The 20,363-nt window shown below is 42.9% G+C and overlaps 1 protein-coding gene across 1 annotated transcript; it reads left to right on the top strand.

Moving 5' to 3' along the window:
- The first annotated feature begins 11,473 nt into the window (after positions 1–11,473).
- On the top strand, positions 11,474–18,195 carry LOC103762491 (aldo-keto reductase family 1 member B7). The gene is made up of 10 exons (XM_018080319.2): positions 11,474–11,552; positions 11,912–12,079; positions 13,159–13,275; positions 14,563–14,640; positions 15,292–15,414; positions 15,876–15,982; positions 16,144–16,225; positions 16,751–16,834; positions 17,309–17,391; positions 17,849–18,195. Exons 1-10 carry the CDS (start codon positions 11,487–11,489, stop codon positions 17,889–17,891), a joined length of 951 nt encoding a protein of 316 aa, XP_017935808.1. The 5' UTR covers positions 11,474–11,486; the 3' UTR covers positions 17,892–18,195.
- The last annotated feature ends 2,168 nt before the right edge of the window (positions 18,196–20,363 follow it).

Genomic DNA, 20,363 nt, shown 5'->3' with positions numbered 1-20,363 from the left:
GAAACCAAGAGAAGTGCTGTGGGAAGGTTGTTTCTTTTGCTGCTTCTATTGCTATAGGTCTGCTTTTATTTTTAAAAGAAAGCAGGGCACATCTTTTCTACCTAATCAGATTCACATTTTCTTCCCTAAATGCTCACCCTTGAACAGCCACAATGTAATGCTTAAAGGGCAACAAACCGAGTGTACACTTAATGTGCTCTATAATCCTCTCCACGAGGGAGAGATAGGGGTGATCTTCCCTTTTTAATAAGTTAAAATGAAAATAAAAGATGGGGGATTCAGATTCTGATAGGAAAAAGCAACACAAGGAAATTTAAGAAAGTTCACAGTAGAGGTATTAAAATAATGTGCTGTGAGCAGGAATGGTGTTTAATTTTGTATTTATAGGGCTTAGGTCCTAAATTGTCAGTAGGAAAGAAGGACCAGCCATATGAAACCATTTCACTCAGTTCTCAGCACAGTACAGCACTTAAGTGTGGTAAGAGCAGCCAGGCTGCTGGTGAGCAGCATCCTGTGTCTCTTTAATGGTTACTGCACTGACTTTGTTCCTTATTTATTTGGGAACTCTAGAAAGCATTCTGCATCTCAGGGGAACGTTTTCAATCCTTTTCCTGATAAAAAGAGCTATGCTTGACCTCAACACAGAACTACAAAAAAATCTGTCGTGTCTGCAGAATATTTCCACTGGATGTGAATTGTACTTACAGTTACACATAAAATCCTTTTCATCTCGCTCACTAACTTTAATGTTAACAATTACTTCATTTCTGTCAACTTTGTCTGAGCCAGAACCTACACTATAAACCCAGTTCTGCCTATGTAATCAATGCAGAACTCAAGTTCACTGTACCAGAAGAGTTTGATTATAGCCACCCACTATCTCAAACTAGTTAAGAGAAATGCTCCCACCTCACGCTGCATGATCACACACCTGCAGTCACCCTGCCTCCAGGAAAACTGGTTGATTGACTTTGCAAGGAAAAGAAGCAAAGTTCCTAGAAAGAAAAACATCTAGTCTTGAGTATCAGCACTATGTATTGGCTGTACATCAATCATTAAGAATACAATTAACAGAAAGAAACATTATATGCCGATATGCAGTCATAGTTACAATGGAGTAGTCAGTAACCCATGCCACAATCCAGGATCTCCATGGCCTTTACATACAGATTTCTTGTCTCCATTAGTTTTTGAGCAAGACCATTTCATTAGCATGGCAAAAACAGCCTAATGAATTTGATTCACATTTCAAACTATACAAGGACAGAAGGGTCAAAGCCAAAACCCTGTGCGTGATTTCTTGCAGACAGCTATACTCATTTGGCTATTATCTCTCAGACCAGCTGGGCTGTGTTTTTCAGGGTCTCTGTTTTGGAGCCCTTCCAGATGGTAGTGTTTAGTTGGAATGTTTATGGCAGATGCAGTTCAGGAAACTCCTTTCCTCAACACATAAACTTCTGCTGGGGCACCAGTGCAACTGCACCACCCTGAATAAAGGCCTGGAGCTGAGCAAGGCAAAAAGAGAAGAAAACAAAACTGGAAAGAAGAAAGGCTGACTAATGATTGATGAAAACTATGGCAAACAGGAACATTCTTCACTGATTATGCCCCTGGTGTCTTTTCATTGAATAATTACTTTGTTCGATGCTAGACAAAGTATTTGCCACAGACCACTGCAGACATACCCACTGTAATTTCCAGAAAACCCTGAGCTCTTTGTTTAGAACTATTTGATATATGATGTCTTCATTAATAATTTCATCTTCAAAAAAACCCTTATATAATCAAATCCTTGCACTCTTTAATAACTCTGAAACCTTCTCTCTAAAACTCCCTCCTGGGCGCTTCTTTAATGCATTAATTTATGCCTGCCTTCCTAGACTCTCCCTACTCCTTTCCACCTTCAGTTGCCACCAGCAGCATGCCCATTTTCTCTGCCCCCCATATGTGTGCCTAGGGAATCCTCCCCTTTTCCTTGCATGCAGGCCCTTTCATACCATTTTCAACACTTGACTTTTTTCTTGTACAAAAGATCTAGATCTGGTCTTTTCTCTGCCTGCTATCCGTGATATTGTCTGAGATTCTTCTGCAACTGTTCTGATGGTCCACTTTCAATCGAGGCCAAATTTGCATGGAGAAAGGTCTGGGAGTACAACACACTACTTGTTCCCTCCAGAGGATTCAGAACTGGCACTTCAGCTAAGCCCATCTCTTCATATGTCCCTACACACCAGACCTTGCTCTATAGTACAAGGAAAACAAACCCTTCCCTGTCAGAGCTCAGAGAGGACGTAGCAGGCATACATTGGGGCTTTCATCCTGTTTGGGTATGGAGGCAATATATAACTTCAATATCTCAGTAGATTCTCTATATGTCATAACCAGAAGTACAAGCCCATGCAAAGAGAAAATAAAGTACTTATTTTTTTCCTCTCTCTAACTGCATTGCTCAGAGGGAAAGTCTGTTTAAAAAAAAAAAAAAAAGTGTGTAAGCACTTAAGCTAACCCTCCATTTGTCACCAGAATCATAGTAAGTGCAGAAGTTTTTCTGAATCATTAAGTACCAAATAAATGACTGAGAAAGAGGAAGAAAATACATGAAAGCCTTCATTATATGCAAAACAGATGGAGGGAAGCTACTATGTGAGGCATTGTATTCCAAACCTGAAGTGGGAACTTCATTTTTTATGCAATCCCAATGCCTATGTACTGGTAATGTTATTCTGAATTAAAAAAAAGGAGACTTCTGCCCATTCAGCTGAAGTCTTAACTCAAAAAAAGTATTTTACTTCTGCATACCCCAGGCTGAGAACATACACGTGGGAAAAACCTTACATTCCCTATGCCCTGAAAACTATTACATGGTCCTTTTCAGATAAACACTTTGCCATAACAGATGCCTAGATGATATGGAAGAGTGTGTGGAACACAATGTTCTGAAGGAGCCCTCATGGATTCAGTTCTAGTCCCCAAAAATAGCTCTAAAAGAAGTTTCACAAGGTGTCAATAACCGGGAAAACAAAATTCTCACAATCAATCTTTTTTTCCTTTTCTAGGGCAAGTGACGCAATTTGAAGATTTACAAGGTTCACTTTTAGATTTTGTGGATTTGGAGTGGCTTACACTTCAGGTTTTGGGTTGGAACATTCCACTGTTTTCTGGTCACAGTATTGTACAAATTAACTTACTGAAGCAGTACCAAAAGCAAAACAAAATCCTGTGATGAATCTGCCTTTTTTTTCCCCTCATGATAAACAAAGCAGTCTAGACATTAGACGTCAGAGAGAAACTGTCTGGGAAGAGATAATTTAAAAAGACCTTTGAAAAAAAGAAAGCAGCAGGGTGGTGTCTAGTCCAGTCGTGATAAGTTAGTTAGAAAACAGACTGGATAGTGCAGATACTAGAGCATGGCAACAACACATAAGAATCTGGGCAAATACAACCAAAAGGGTAAAATGGAAACTCCAATGTCATTGCAGAGAATGCTGAGAATAACAAACACACACCACACACACTCAGGTTTGCGTGTATTAATGTCTCTTAAAAATTAGTGGCTCACCTCAAAAAAAAGCTGCTTTAAAGTTTTTTACTTCTACATCATAACAAACATAACTAAGACCTTGTTGATGTGCATGTGCACAGTTCCCTCTGCGTTTATGATGTTTGTTTTCTCCCAGACACTACAAATCACAAAGATGTATCCTTTCTCTTCATGGTCTGTGGCTCTCTTGCAGCAACGCCAGTTCACAAAACAAGACAGGCTGATGTTTAGCTTGGTTTTCAGTGGAGCACAAAAATGAGTTTCCTATGGAAAAAGTTTGTCCTATGTGTCACGATTAGATAATATAAAGAGAAGGGCTGAGTCACACTATTACACTTTGCTGTAGAATTCAGCTGGGTTGCTCCTGACCTTAAAAAGCAACAAAATCAGACCTCTCTTTTACAGGATTGTTTCCCAGGAAACTTTAGGAGTCAAGTTGCTAAATAAATAGCTGTGTATCACAATTTAATTCTTGCTTCCTTCCCCCCTACCCTACTTAATTTCTTTAACAAAAAAGGAGCATGAGTAGAATGACAGACAGGACTAATAAATCATGCAAGGATGGGGAGTCAGAATATCCAACTTCCCAGAGTTTTCAATTTAAATTTTCATCTCACATCTGCTTTACTTACATGTAAAACCATTCATTTATATTATTTTGTGCCTGACTTCCACTGTTTTTTGATTCAGAATTAGTCAATTCTTCTCTATTGCCATCAGTCCACAGAAGAACCTGGGAAAGTATTTTGTTTGTAATTCAGTATCTCCTTTTTATCTTACAAAGAAAGACACTTTTCTGTTTCCCAGAGAGACAAGGCATTTGTCATGGGAGAGTGGAAGGCTTAGAGAAAGTTTTAAAAAGCAAAGCCTTGCCAGTCAGTCTCGAGGTGCAGGAAGACTCCCTTGTTTTCTAACATCCTTCTCAGGGAAGGGTTTAGGTGTGGCTGAATTCTATCTTAGCCTCAGCCTGTGTTAACAGTTCAAATTTAAAGGAATTATAGAGGTATTAAACCACTTCGTCCCACAGATTTTAATGATGGCAACATGAGAATATTTATATTAAATGAATAATTTATTTTATACAAAGCATCAGACAAAAAACCTTATTCAGAACTATTTACTACACAACATAAACACTAAAACAATATAAGTAGGGTGTGTATTCAAAGTTTGATGAACCAGGATGGTTTTAGCAGAGTTAACACCAAGACAGCAGTCTGGCTCCAGCAGCTGATCTTGATTGATAGCTTGATTAATAGCTTGATTGGATCTTGAGTCTGGTCAGGGTGGGACTATCCTGCCGCAGCATTAACCAACATTTAACAGTTTGGGTAGGTCAAGTACTTGTTTAAACATTCTGTACTGCTGTACTCTGTTGAAGTCTGCATCTGTAATATAGTGAATAAGGGACTGAGCCAAGATCAATACAATGGATCCATGAGAAAAAAAATGGGCAGTATGGTCTTGCTCTTCTTAAGGCAGCATTTGAAGAAGAAGTTATATCTGGCAACAAACTACCTGTCTTCTTATTGGGGAAGGGTACAATACCTCTAGAAAGATATCATAAAATGAGGCCCATGCTATTGGACCAAAGTCTCTTGCCCTTCTAAATATACAAACTTTAGACATGGAGAAGCCACTTTATCTGGTCTTCTAGGTTACATCCCGTTTGCAGGGGCAGTTGGGAGCACACAGGTCAAATTAATTTTCCTGGCTTCTGCAGCAACCCATACCTGGCCACCATCTTTTCCCAGACCCTTGGGTTACAGACACGTTCTCGTTACAAGAGAAGCGAGAGTCCTCAGACAAGACAATGGCTGGAAGCATCACACTAGAACAATTTGCAGCTTGTGGCCTCCTCCCTACATGTCCTGAATTACTTCTGGAAATGACTGATCCTGAGAGTGTGGGAGCCCATCTGACCAACCCAAGGCAGATCCGTGGAGCAGTGAAGGACAATGAAGCGAACTTGTGAGGGAATGACTGGACCTTCTGCATCCCCACTAAATGTTCATATTGCCCATGGGTCCTGCCATGTGATGGCAGAAAGACCAAATAAAGTTCTGCTCTCATATTTACAAAACTCAGTTTGCTACAACAATCTGGCTCCCCCGTTCTGTACAAGTTCAGGTTATAAAGCAATTTTTATTCATCTGTAAGTGTACAGATTCCACAGTAGTATTTTTCACGTTGTTCCTAATCAAGATGAACTCATTGGTTTTACTGTGTGCTTCATTCATGAGGAAAATATTTTCAACACTTTCATGTTTTATAAAAAAAAACCATATCATTTCCTCTACTCTTAAGACATTTGAAGTATCCCTTTTCTTGTCAAAGCTACACACAGCTTACTGCTGGAACTTGAAAAGGAGCATGAAGATATCTTTCCATGAGAACAAGAGCATCCACTTGGCAAGAAAAATAGCAGCCTGTTCTCTAAAATTATGAGCTTTAGAAAACCTACATGTCTGCATACATGAGAGGGGAAAATCTCGTCCCTGTGATAACCAGGCCTACCAAGAAAACTGGATAAGAATATAGGTCTGGGATGGTCAAATTTTCCATTTATAGATTAGTTGAGTTTGGAGGCTGACCACAGTGTCCTTCCTATTTAATTTAAGTTGCTTCTCCCCTCATTACAAAGCCCAGTCTTCTTACTCTTCCTACTGAGAAGGTTTGGTCTTTGTTGATGCTTTGGTACCTGCTTTTTTTACAGGGCTTGACCTAGAGAAAACCAAGCAAAGTATTTGCCAGTCCCACATTAAATCCACCTCTCCAGTCTATGATCAGAAGGTTTCTTTTCACAGGTTCAAGAAAAGACACAAAAGATACTAACATGTTTCTGCTTCTGCAGCAACCAGTCCTGGCCTGTGCAAGGAAGCTGCAGTTTAATTAAAGGAGTTCAAAAACTGATGCTGTGAAATTAATGCGAAGTCTGTGGGAGGATGAATGTTATTTTGCTGGAGTGCTTTCTATTGTTTTAACTCAAGTGGTAGGGAACAGATTTAAGCTAAATAAACATACAATGTACTTCAACTGATATGTGTCCAGAAAAGGCATTTGCATTTCAACATAATGAAACAGTGCAAGATTCTCATGTACACAAGAATCAGATGAAAATGTAACCTTATTATTCTTTGTGAATACTGTGAACATGCCTTGCTTTGCCTGCCTGCTGTCAACACCTCCTCCACTGCCTCCAGGGGTCTGCTCCCCACTGCCTGACAGTTCTATTAACTATCTCTTCCTATCCTGTTTACCCTCAGGTAAACAGGTACCCTCAGGTACCCTCAAGTGTAAACTTGTTGGCAAGTTACACTTCTCTTTATCACCAAACCACCCCGTTTGATGTAGCTCTCAAAAACTGTAGCTTGCTGAAGTTCTGCTAAATTCAAAGGTTCCTCTTGAAGGTAATTTCAGCTTGATGTTGCCCAGATTTTTCCCTTTCCTGTATTTGTAACAGTAATAGTTACTCCAGTTTCAGAACCACACTGGCTGGGTTTTCCTCAGAAGCCAAAATATATTGCTTCAGGTTTCTTGTGGGTCCAATGCTGTGGAAATGTCAGACTGTGACTAGTTCTGGGAAGCCCATCTTGCTCCAGAGGGTGACATACAGCGACTGAGCAAAAGTATAAAAAAGGCCATAAACCATTTTTAGTAGCTCTGCTTTCCCAACCTGGTATGATAATCCCAGCACCCCTTCCATCAGCTCGAGCCCACTGGTTTACACTACGGAGTGGGGAAAGCACTTGAGAAAAGGAAAAAGGTCAGTTCTTCCTCTTCTTGCTGTTCTTGGTTCATCCCCCCGATAACAGCATGGTCAGGCCAACACTGGGATGCAGATCCTGAGGAATCTTATCTCCTCCATTGTGCCCGAGCCACTACCACTGCTGCATCATGAGCTGCTGGGGGGAACAGAGTTTTTCAGTGATGAAGCACTGAAAAACATACAGTGTTGAAAGCCATTCCAAGGACATCAGGGACAGTATAAAAAACAGGTTAGAGAGAGTTTGCTATTAGACTGGCTGAACAAAGACATTTTGGCAGACATTTTAACAAATGGCTTGTTTCCATGCTATTGAATCAGTGGGAAATCTCCCAGTGGAAGTAACCTCTGACCACAAATAGGTAGGTAACAACCCAACTCTGTACAGCACATACTGCTTCCTACCAGCTGTAGGTGGCCCACAATCCTCATTAATTGCTGCACTTAAAAGCAAGCTGGAGGTGCTGAGCTCATGAAAGCACCACCAGTCGTAGTAAATCCAACCATTCTAAATTTTAGACAGTCTTTCTGTTTCCCCTGGGATGTACAACATGTTGAAAGTAACTCCCAGTTGACAGGAGGGAGAAAACAGACATTTCCCCCCCTCATACATAACAATGCTCATAAATGCCAGTTTTGGAACATCTTTGATAGAGAATGGTGAGTTGAGGCAGGAGAAGCAGTCGGATACATTTCAGTATTGCATTTCAGTGCAAAATACAGCAGGGAAAAGGAAATTCTTTTTTGTGTCTTTAATTTAAAGATCAGACAATTCAGAAAATCGGTATGTTAATGATAACTGTTAATTTCTTCTTCAAAACTCAGATTGTATCTTTTGAGTCCCTACCAGAAAATTTTCATGCCTATTTATTTATTACGAAGGTAAGCCACCTTCATTTTTTTCTTCCAATACTTTTTAGGAAAAGAGGCAGAGGAAGAGAGATTTCCACCTTCTTGTTATTACAAAATCTAAGGAATGCAATATGCAATTAAATTGGATGAGATACAGTTGAAGAAAAGCAAAAGCAGTGGCCACACACAAGTTTAACTCTGCCCCCGTGTGTGCAAACATTGAAGCACAACCACCATCCATTCCCTGGATCCTGCTTTATTTTTGTGCAAAAGGATGTGTAATTTGTGTTTATCATATATATGTGATTATATATGGCACCCACGATGGCCATGACCACGTAGCTAACAGGAAACCTTTTCTCTTCTGCACTCCCACGTCTCTCTCTGCATTATGAAACTCCTTTATGGCTGCTGAAAACAAATAATGTTGATATCATCCTGGTAGTCTGCTATATACCTCCTAGCCAGGGAAATGACACCAACAAATTATTCTTTAAGGAACTAAGGGACATTTCCAAGTCAACATGAACAACTGTTCTTGTGGGGGACTTCCACTGGCCAGAAATTAACTGAGAGCATCACACAGCTGCTATAACCCAGGCCAGAAGATTCCTAAAAAACCTGGATGATAACTCTATGAAACAGGTCCTAAGGAAGCTGATGCAGAAAGATCCCTCCCTGATCTGCTACTTGTCAACAGAGTGGATCTCACAAGCAAAGTAGAGATTGTGGCCATCTTGCCCACAGTGACCAAAAGGCAACTGAGTTTAAAACCTCTGTTGACAGGAGGAAAAGTGCCAGGAAATCTCAGCTCTGGACATGAAGAGAGCAGACTTCAGGCTGCTCAGAGAATTAGTAAGTAAGGTCCCCTGGGAAAATGTTTTTTCAGGTGCTGGGGTCCATCAGCACCAGTCACTTTTCAACCATCACCTTCTAAGGGCACAGGAGCTGGCAATTCCCAAATGCTGGAAGTCAAGCAGACAAGGCAGAAGGCCGGATTGGCTGAACAGGGATCTTCTCTTGGAAATAAGGCAAAAAAAGAAGGTGAATACCCAGTGGAACCAAGGTCAAGTGACATGAAGAATACAGAGATGTTGCTTGCTGCCGTAGGGAGAAAATTTGTGTTGCTGAAGCTCAATTGGAGATGAAGTTGCCAGAAATGTGGGGGACAATAAAAAGAGTTTTTTCAAATATATTAATGACTAGGCAGTAGAGAAATATCCTTGGCCCATTACAGGATGGGGATGGTCACCTCACAAAGGGGACACAGACAAGGCAGAGGGGTTTAACATTTTCTTTGCCTCTGTCTTCAACATGGATGACAGACAGAGGGAGTCTCAGTGCCCTGAGCTGGAGGACTATGATTGCAAGAATGATCAGCTCCCAGTAACCCTGAAATTGTGCAAGATCTCTTGCTCCAGCTGGATCCCTGCAAATCTATGGAGCCTGATGGGATTCATCCAAGAATTCTCAAAGAGCTGCTGATGTCATTGCAAAACCTCTCTCGGTGATTTTTGAGCTGTCTTGAGAATCTGGAGAGGTCTCAACTGACTGGAAGCTGGCAAATATTGTTCTGATTTTCAAGAGGGGCAAGAAGGAGGACCCCAGAAACTACAGGCCTGCCAGTCTCACTCAGTGCCTGGTAAAGTTATGGAGAAGATTATTCTGGGAGGGATTGAAAAACACTTGAAAGACAGTCATTGGTCACAGCCAGCACGGCTTCACGAGAGGAAAGTCCTGCTGATCAAACCTGGAAACACACCTCGCCCATCAAGGGAAGCCAGATGATATAATCCTTTTGGATTTCAGCAAAGCTTTCAATACTGCCTCTCACAGGATCCTTCTGGACAAAATGTCCAGCACACAGGTGGATAAACACATCACACAATGGGTGTGCTCACAGGTTGAGCACAGAGGGTAACAGTGGATGAGGTAACATGAGACTGGCAACCTGTCACTAGTGGAGTTCTGCAGGGCTCCATCTTAGGCCCAGTGCTCTTCAACATCTTCATAAATGACTTGGACTTAGGAAAGGACACTAAGCAAGTTTACAGATGACATAAAACTCAGAGGAGCTGTTTACTCCCTTGAAGTCAGGGAGGCCCTGCAGAGAGACCTCACAAATTAGAAGACTCAGCAATCACCAACCATATGAAGTTCAAAAAGGGAAAGTGTCAGATTCTGCACCTGGGATGGGGCAACCCTGGCTTTTCATACAAATTGGTGAATGAGATGCTGGAAAGCAGTGCCAGGGAAGGGACCTGGGGGAGTTGAATATGAGTCAGCAGTGCCCTGGCAGCCAGAAGGGCCAACCATGTCCTGGGAGGCATCAGGCAAAGTATCACCAGCCGGTTGACGGTGGTGATTGTGTGACCTCACCTTGAATATTGTGTGCAGAAAGATATTAAGCTATTAGGGAGCATCCAAAGGAGGGCAACAAAGATGGTGAAGGGCCTTAAGGGGAAGCTGTATGAGGAGCAGCTGAGGTCACCTGGTCTGTTCAACTTGGAGGAGGCAGAGGGGAGACATCATTGCAGTTACAACTTCCTCGTGAGAGGAAGAGAAGAGGCAGACACTGATCACTTCTTTGTGGTGACCAATGACAGGACCTCAGGGAATGGCCTGAAGTTGTGTCAGGGGAGGTTTAGGTTAGACATTAGAAAAGGGTTCTTCACCTAGAGGGTGAATGGGCACCGTAACAGGCTCCCCAGAGAAGTGGGGAAGCACCAAGCCTGACAAAATTCAAGAAAAGTTTGGACAATACTCTCAGGCACACGGTGTGACTTGGTATATATTCTGTGCTTCTGTGATTCCTGTTTACTGATGCATTTCAGGACACCCCTGAGATTTATGAATGACAAATTGTGGGCCAAAGTGCCCCTGAATGAAACCATCTCTCTCACAGAATCCATGGTGGAATTGCAACAGTTACTGGCACACGTGAGATACGCATGGACAACCTGTGGCACTGCAAGAGCTGTTCCCTGCACAAACACCAGCCGGATCAGGACACACCTGCCCTCAGCCCTTATCTTTTGATAAGGAACTTCACCAGGAGGAAAGGTCCACAGGGGGAGGAAAGGTCCACAGGGCACACCACTGCACGCCCCATGTAATTACGTCCTCAATTTTAAATTGATTTCAGCCTTTACATTAACCTGTGTGAGTCGTGAGAAAAAGCTGCAGCCTTGTTTTCTGGATATAGGAGGAGCCAGAGCACCACTGACACTCCACCACCTTCCCCTGCCCTGCCCAGCGACCAGTCACTGTTAAACCAGACGGGCAAGAGGCAGCTGCAGTGGGGCAACCCAAACAGCGTGAAGGATCATGGCAACCTATGTGCAGCTGAGCACCACAGCCAAGATGCCCCTCCTGGGGCTGGGCACCTGGCAGGTACCAGCTTCAGGGAGAAGCACCTGTATTTGCAGAGCTCCCTGGCACAAAACTTCACTCTCCCTGGTCCAGCTCCAGAGAGCTGTCCTGGTCCTTGGGACTCTGCTCGTCCTGGCTGTTGGGCTGAGTCCGAATTGGAGTGGACTACAGAGGTTGGAGGTTGGCTTCAAGCCCTGGAGCCCATGTTTACGACTGCAAGACATAAGTGTTCTTGTAAAGAAAAAAACGTCCCACCAACCTGGGGGGCGAGGGGGGGGAATTGCTTTCAGTAAGATGGTTTCCCTGGTGTTATTTTGCTAGGATACGGGTATTTAACATGTACTGATTTGAGATTCTTAATATCTATGCTTTCTTTTCAGTCCCCAGCTGGGCAAGTCAAAGCTGCAGTGATGGCTGCCATCGATGCCGGGTACCGCCACTTTGACTGTGCCTATGTGTACCTGAATGAGAACGAAATTGGGGAAGGGATCCAGCAGAAAATCAAAGAAGGTGCTGTGAAACGAGAAGATCTCTTCGTTGTCAGTAAGGTAAGAATCTGATGCTCTTGCATCCTGGAGCAGCGGTAGGGGAATGCTTTGCCTATAGTATTTTATAGTAGAAAAGCTTAAGTATTGGGAAAAAATTTCATGCTGTAGGATAAAGCAAGTCATAACAACATTCAAGTCACTCCTGACACAAGCTTACTGCTTCACCCCATTCTGTGTGGAGAGTTAGGAAGGATACACTGAGACTGTACCCTGCTGTGGTCTGGCACTCTGTTGAGGAGACCCAGAAGTTCTGGGGCATGGATGAGGGGAGGCCAACTGCAGACTGACTAGTGCAAAAGAAGGGAAGCAGGGAAAGGTAAGAGTGGGCCAGGTAGCACCAAGCAAGGTAGAAACCTGTGATGCAGAGCTCTGAGACCACTTGGTGTAAAGGACTCATACAGAGGCAGAACCAGTTTGCTAATGGCACCTTGCTGACTGCTAAAGTACAGCAGAGGAGATGGGCCTGACACTGCCTGGTGCTTCTTCCAGCAGCTGGGCTCACAGTCCTGACAAAGGAGTGTCTCTGCTGTTTGAGTAAGACACAGTTCTGGGCTCCTTGGAACAGTGTTATCTGCTCAGCACATGTCTAAAGGAAGGTATGACTGGCGTGTTCTCTTTCTTATTAAGAAAATCAGGCTATGTAGGTGGATTCTGAAGTTACTTTTTACTGAGGCAAAGGTTGGTGCCAACCACTCTCACTTGCCTTGTATTTTCTTGGCTTTGCCTGCTACGTTCAATGCAGGAGTTCTGTGCATGCTCAGGAATGACAGACACATGTCCTGTAAACACCCCCTCTTGCCAAGCCAGACTGTGTAAAAGGGGGTAGCACAAATTATGTGTGAACTAATGGAACCAGACTTTGTTATGATCCTGCTCAAACACTGTGCTGCCACTGCACACATGCTGCCTTCAGTGTCACGGGCCAGTCCAATCCCAGAGCATGCCAGATCTGAAAAGCACTAACATGACTTCATTCCAGTTGACCTTCCAAAGGAGATGGAGCATTTCTATGCTGTTCAGGAGAGCACCCAAGAGCTTTAATACAGAAGGTCACAGTGTGCCTTGTTTTTTGCCCCTAGCTGTGGTGCACGTTTCATGAGAAGCCTCTAGTGAAGAGAGCCTGCCAGAAGACTCTTGCTGACCTGAAACTGGATTACCTGGATCTCTACCTCATCCACTGGCCTTTTGGGTTCAAGGTACAGTGACAGCAATGCCTTTGGCTTTTCCTCCTGGGAGAGCTTCTCAAAACTGCCAGGAGCACTTGCAGCTCCAGAAAGAGCATGTGTCTGGTGTGTACCAGCACTGTGACAGTGCTGCCCATTCACCTTTACTCTGGCCATGTGAGCTGTGCTCCTGATCTCTGCCCCTGAGAGTGAGGCTTGCACAGCGTCCTCTGCCCTTTTGATAATGGACAGGCAGACCTAGCACTAAGATCAGGCCTCCCAGCTGCAAGCACAGGTTATGCCTTTTTCCCTTTCTTTTACAAATCCAAAGCATGCTCATCTGAAAACTGCCCCTTGTGGGACAGAGGGCTGCGCTTTGCTGTGCGACAGAAATTCTTTCCTGTTCAGGTTACAAAATCACAGAGTGAAAGTAAATGCTTCAAGATTCCCGTTTTTCTCTTTAATCACCAAGTCCTTAATACAGTAGAGACTGAGCTGACCTTGCCTGTAGGAGACTCAGTGTTGTTTCACAGACCTTGAATTTCAAAAGATGAGGCTTTTAGATATCAAGTTTTCACAGACTACATGCACTTCAAAGATTTATGTCAGTTTATATATATATATATATATACACACACATTCCATTAGCCTCTCCTTTCTTCTACACCCAGATCAAAATCTCTATTCTACCTAATGCTTTCAAGCTCAACTTCATTTTATTCTCTCAATATTGCTTTAGTTAGATTTATATAGAAAAAGCCGTCAAGTGAAACTGCATAATATTGTGGCATCTAGAAAATTCCAATCATTCAAAATACTTTGGCCATACTGTCTAGATACAGGCTGTTCTAATTTTCCTTAATACAGCAACTTCAACAGTGAGCCTCCCCATGGGACATCTGTCAGCAAATGTACTCCAGCATAAACCGTGTATGTTCACAGGAACAAAGTCAGTCCTCCATATATCTTTTTAAAAACAGAAGCCATTACTCCTAAATGTGCATAACAGAACAACACTTACCGTGAACTCATGTAAGACCCCAGAATATTGTTCTCTGAGTCCCTGTGTGCTTCCCTGCATGCATTTTGAGGATGATCACTTCCAAGGGTCCAGCAGAAATACCTGTCTTTACTGGCATAGGAGGTTACAAAATGCATGAACTAAGAATAAGAAGCAACATGAAGAATTAAGTTATAATGAGAATTACTTGGGATTTTTTTCATACACTATTAGCTTTAGCTCCTTACATCCCCACTTAGTTGTTTTATACAGCTAGTGTCCCAGCAGAGATTATTTCAAGCATTTTCTCTCACTGACAGGCAGGAGAGGAGCTGTTGCCAAAAGATGACAAAGGCATGGCTATACCTAGCAACAGTGATATTCTACAGACGTGGGAGGTAAGTTCAGCCCACAGCAGAAGAGGCATGTCCTCTGTCCTCATCAGTCTTTTCCATGGTTTAATTATGTCACACAACCACTGTTGTCTCATTCAAGCAAAATTAGGTGGAAGGAACATAAGGCAGTACAAAGGACCTTTTCATAACGGGCATGCTTCTTCCTTACCTAGTTATTCCTATTCCCCGAGTCTTACTTGACCACCTGACCCACAGTGAGCTGCACAAGCTCTTCCAGTGGAGCTGCAGACCAGACTGAAACTAGAGAAAGTTCATTGCTCGACCATAACAACTGTACAATTATTTTCACCACAGTTTTTGCACCCTTCTTGAATTGCTCAAACAAATTTCACAGAAATAAAGGTGTTTTAGGTGGAGATCTTGCCTACAGTGTGGGGCACAGCCCTCCAGTGCTTGCACAATAATGGATTACTGAGCATCATCATCCTTTTCCTCGTGCAACTTGGTCTGAATTTCCACACACTCAGGGAATGAGAATTTGGGCTTGGGTGAGATGGTACATGCTTCTCCCTCAGAGAACTTTGCAAGTCTAAACAGTTATTTAGTGCTGCTCATCATGACAGGAAAAAAAATCCCACATTATCATGATCTGCCTTGCATACTGGATGTTGACTTTGCTCCTCTTTGTATCAGGCCATGGAAGAGCTGCTGGACTGTGGTCTGGTAAAAGCCATTGGAGTCTCCAACTTCAACCATGAGCAGATTGAAAGAATCTTGAACAAGCCTGGACTGAAGCACAAGCCTGCAAATAACCAGGTAAGCTGCAAACTGACTTCAGGTGACTGGTTTTCAGGCATTATAAATACCTGATGCCAATTGAAGGAAGGGATGGGAAAAGGAAAAACAAAGTAGACAGCATGTACTTTAAATCCCTCTCTGTGGAATATTTGGGAGTACACAAGGCACTTGGACATTTCCTTTTTGGTATCACCTTGCTGAACCACTGTTTACAAATGTTGGAGTATTTCCTTAAAAACAGTTTCTCTGGAAAAATAAAGAACCCAGAGATGAGCTTTGTGAAACGCCCATAGCAAATTCTACATGAGGACTTTGTATAAAAATAGGTATTTTCAATACTAAGGATAACACTATTACCATGCAGGCCATGGGCAAATTAGGGGAAAAGGCAGCCTCTAGCTGGATTAGGAGATAATCCATGGAGCACAATGTTTCAACAGTTCTGCCAAGTAACAGCCTCTGTGCTTTTGTGTTGGCAGATTGAGTGTCATCCATACCTCACCCAGGAGAAGCTGATCAAGTACTGTCAATCCAAAGGGATTGCTGTGACAGCATACTGTCCCCTTGGCCGTCCTGACAGACCACGGTAAGACTGCTCTGCAATTTGCAAGGAAGTTGGCATGGATTATGTTTGTAACATTGAAGCTGCACCTGCAGCATTAAGTATTCACCCAGATACAGATCTCTGTTGCTAGGCTGGATCTTTCTATGGAGGTTTCTTGCCATTGATTTGTTTTTTCTGTGCAGGGCTAAGCCAGGGGATCCTTCCCTTCTGGATGACCCCAAGATCAATGAGATTGCAGCCAAACACAACAAAACCCCAGCACAGGTGAGTAAGTGCCACACAGTGGGTACTCATTCCTGTAACACAGTCATTTAGGAAAACAGAGCTCAGGAAAGGGTAGAACCTCTATCCATATTACCCAATCCATGAATTCTGGCACTCCTTTGATTTTTCCCTAACAATACAGATTTTTTTATTATATGATCTGCAAGACACGCTACCACTATCTCTTTGGCCCTACAAAAGATTCTTGACCCAGCTTCAGATGTCACCTTCCACTCTCAAGTCTTCTTGCACAGAATGAAAGCTTTGCATAGACTGCTAAAAGCCTGGCTGGGAAGAAAAGGAATTGTTCCAAAACTGGATGGGAAAGGAGGCCTTCCGTGTGAGGCTCCACCACTTCCCTTTTTGCTCTCCAGGCAGTGCTGTCTGGGCTGCAGGGATAGGAATGGTTTGAAATGCAGCTCTGCCAAAGTGCATACAGCTTAGAGAAAACAGCTGTTGGAACAGGCTCTGCTTCCTCCAGAGCAGGAACCATCCTCTTTCTGACTCAGTTGTCTGTTCTTGCAGGTTCTCCTTCGCTTCCAGATCCAGAGAAATGTGATTGTGATTCCCAAGTCTGTCACACCACAGCGCATTGTGGAGAACTTCCAGGTGAGGGATTAGGAGTGAGCTGGGTGCTGCCCTTCAGGGACAGCACAGCTTCTCCCTGCAGAGCAAACAGAGATCCTCTCTCATCCTTGCCATGTCCTCCTTGGGCAGCAGGACTGCACTTTTTCCTTCTTTATGCTTAACTAAACTTTACAGACTGTCAAGCCAGGCCTATTTTCGGAGAGGTCAATGAACGGCCCTTAATGATAATTCCTGTTCTGTGGCTTATGGATGAATCAGCAGGCACTGCTTGCTTGGAATCCCCACACAGTAACATGCCAGAAACATCATATATAGAATAAACAATGTTCATAAAGTATTTCCTGTGTCCATAAAACAAGGTGTCCTTCTATCTGTTAATTCAGTGGTACATGAGTGAAAATCGACCCTCCAGCATGGAGCTGCTCTCTAATCCTGTCTTTCTCCTCATTGTTTGGTTTGTCCAAAGAGGTAATTTCCATCTGTTTCTCTTTTTAGGTGTTTGACTTTGAATTGACTAAAGAGGAGATGGCAACTATTCTGAGCTTTAACAGAAACTGGAGGATCTGTGAAATGGACATGTAAGAGACACTGACTGTTTTCTTCCAACTCCTAAACTTTGAATATTCTTTACAAGGAATTTTGTGTCACAGATACTAGGTAGAAGGAAATTCAGTTTATTTAAAAATCACATCAACTCAAATTCCAACTGATTTTCCCAAGAACACTTTTTCAGGAGAGGGTTTAATATTTTCATTTTAAAAACAAAACAAACAAACAAAAAGAAAACAAACTACATTCTCATTTTGAATTCAGTTTTCAGGAAACTCTCTGTAACTTGAATTATAAAAAATGGATTCTGGATATTCATTTCATCTTTGTCTGTATTAGAGAAACAAAGACATATATCTCCACATATTCTTCCTGTAATTACATGATGCAGATCTTCCCTTGGTGGCTCCTTTGTGTACCCAGTGCACCTCTACATAACATTTAAGTTATGCATTTAAATAACATTCCCTCTTTGATTTCTTTCAGGTCCAAAAATCTCAAGGAATACCCTTTCCATGCCGAATACTGAAGATGGCCTTCACTAGACCTCTGGTGTCTCACGTGCCTCTGCTCTAACTTTGAGCTATTTATCTGGTTTTCTTATTGCATCTGCCCCAGTACTGCCAGTGAAGACACAGAATGTTTATCCCATGAAATTTGGTTTTTTTGGAAGAAGAAAAGGGTATTTTCTACAGCAAAAAATGTGGGATGTAATAATCTTCTGCCTATTAGAAGACAGTATTTCTACTGAAGAGCCAAAGCAGAGGTGGAAGAGCTTGTACCACCATTCAGTAATTGCCTTCAGTCTTGCATCAGCAGAAACCAGATGCTGACAAACCACAAAAAAAAAAAACACATGGATTCACAATTTCATTAGAGGTGTCCCATATTTTAAATAAGTTTAACTGTAAAAAGCAAAAATGTTAATTGGCTGAAAATCTTCTGTCCAGTGAAGGAAGAAACCAAAACCCTCCCAACCCAGAGATACACAGAGAGGTGGGCTGCAGTCACCTGCACTGTGGGGACATGGATTTTCCCTAGGACAGCCACTCAGCACTCTCCCCTGCCATTCCTCAGCAATCCACAGGCCCTGAGCCACAGGCATAGCCCCATTTCAGCTGCCACACAACCCAGGTGTCTGTTGGCAGGGGAGGCTCAGCCCTTTGGTGCTGAGCCAAACCACTGACACCTTAGGATCTTCTCCCCAAAATTTCCACTTTCAATTCAAAAAGATACTATCCAAGAGCATGTGTTTCCCAGCTTCCCAAAGGAAACAGCTCATAAAGCCCTCAGCAACCTCCTGCAAAAAAATACACCAAGTTAGTGAATCCAGTAAGGGTACAATATTTAATATGGCATGGGAGCTAAAGAGGTAGGGAATTTCTACCACCTTTCACAACCACCCTCTTTGCCTTGGAAAGCTCCTGATCAAACACTTGCTCTAACTTTGGAGCCATCACTGTGGGCACAATCACACAAATTCATCTATATCCTCCTTGGCTAAGGGCACCACTCACTGCCTCATCCTACCCACGCTGAAGGGCTACCCTGCTCCCACTTGAAGGGTCTCTTCTCATCCCAGGGCACATACAACCAACTGAAAGGAAGGAGACATCATCAGGGTTTAGCCACATCAACTTGCTGTATCAGGCCTAGGTGCAAAGGATGCACAGGCAAGGGCTGCCTGCTTAGGGTATGTGCTCATCGTTTCATTTCTGGAGTTAAATCACTTTAATTACACAGTTTTGTCAGCTTATCAGGTTAATAGACAAATAGGCAAATACAAGAATTATCAAATATTAAAGTCTTCAAAAAAAAACTACTGAGAAGACACAGAGGGTGATGGGACCTCAGAGGATGCTCCTGACTTGATCTGAACTCAGTGCAAAAAAGAGGCCAAGGTCTTAGAATCAGATTAAACCACTATCCTCCTGTCTTATTCCTGCCTTAACAAGCATCTCGAAGTTGAATCAATGCACACCATTTAGCAACATAAACATCCTGTTCCAAAGTCCCTACTGTCATCTGACAACCCCAGCCACACCTTCAGGACAGAAAATCAACTGGCAGCTCCCATATATTGGCATGATTTGGGCAAGGTCTCACAGCAACAGGCAAAACTAAGCAAAATGCCAAAAATCCTCTCATAAATGAGCAAGGCATCTCTCGGAATGGGTCTTGGGAAAACCAAGCACCAACCTTCAAAGGAGAACATGAGTTCACAGAAGCAGCAGCATCAGAAATCTCAGAAGAAAGTGAAAGGAAGGACAAATTGCACTTCTCAGCCTTGCTCTCCACCAAATCTCTCTCTGTCATCACACACTCTACCCAGCTCCTTGCTGCAGGAATACAAGGCTTTTGAACCTGTCTCCAGAAAGATGTTCTCAGAATTAGAACAAATACTCCAGGGTTTCTGCTCTCCCTCAGAGGAGATCCCATCCCGCTGGCCAAACAGCCAGGCTTTGCAAGCTTTCACAGGCTCACAGAGCACAGCTCTCTGAGGGCAACAGTTCACCTTGGTGCTGCTCCAGTACAAAATCTGATGGATTCTGCAAGTTCCTACATCAAGCCTTGAGAGCCACTCATCATTGATGGTTTCTGAATGTGACACTACTGACACTAATAAATTACCAGCACAGCACCACAAACTCGAGTGCCTTGGGAATACGAAGGAGCAAACTGGCACTTCAGCTGCTCTCTAGGCTCTCTTGAGAAAACACATTGCACACAAGGCAAAATGTGTCATTTTGCATATTTCAATCACTTCTCTGAACGATGAACCACACCAAGAAACTGAGTGGACTCAGGGCAGACCTATGGAGAAAGAATCCCAAATAAGGATGAAAGATAAGCCCAAATTGTATAACTTTTACGTGATTGAACTGAAGTACCACATCCTGCTGAGGAAGTTGATAGCCCTGTCAGAAAATCAGAGGAAGATTAAGGAGAAAAACTAATTATCTTGTCTGTCTTGGGTTAAATGAAGCAAAAAGAGCTGGGG

This window comes from Manacus vitellinus, unplaced genomic scaffold (genome assembly GCF_001715985.3).
Source record: "Manacus vitellinus isolate BGI_N305 unplaced genomic scaffold, ASM171598v3 scaffold_5_pilon, whole genome shotgun sequence".
NCBI classification, from domain to species: Eukaryota; Metazoa; Chordata; class Aves; order Passeriformes; family Pipridae; genus Manacus; species Manacus vitellinus.
Note: the sequence above shows the minus strand (reverse complement) of the source record. Positions and strands in the feature narration are given on the sequence as shown.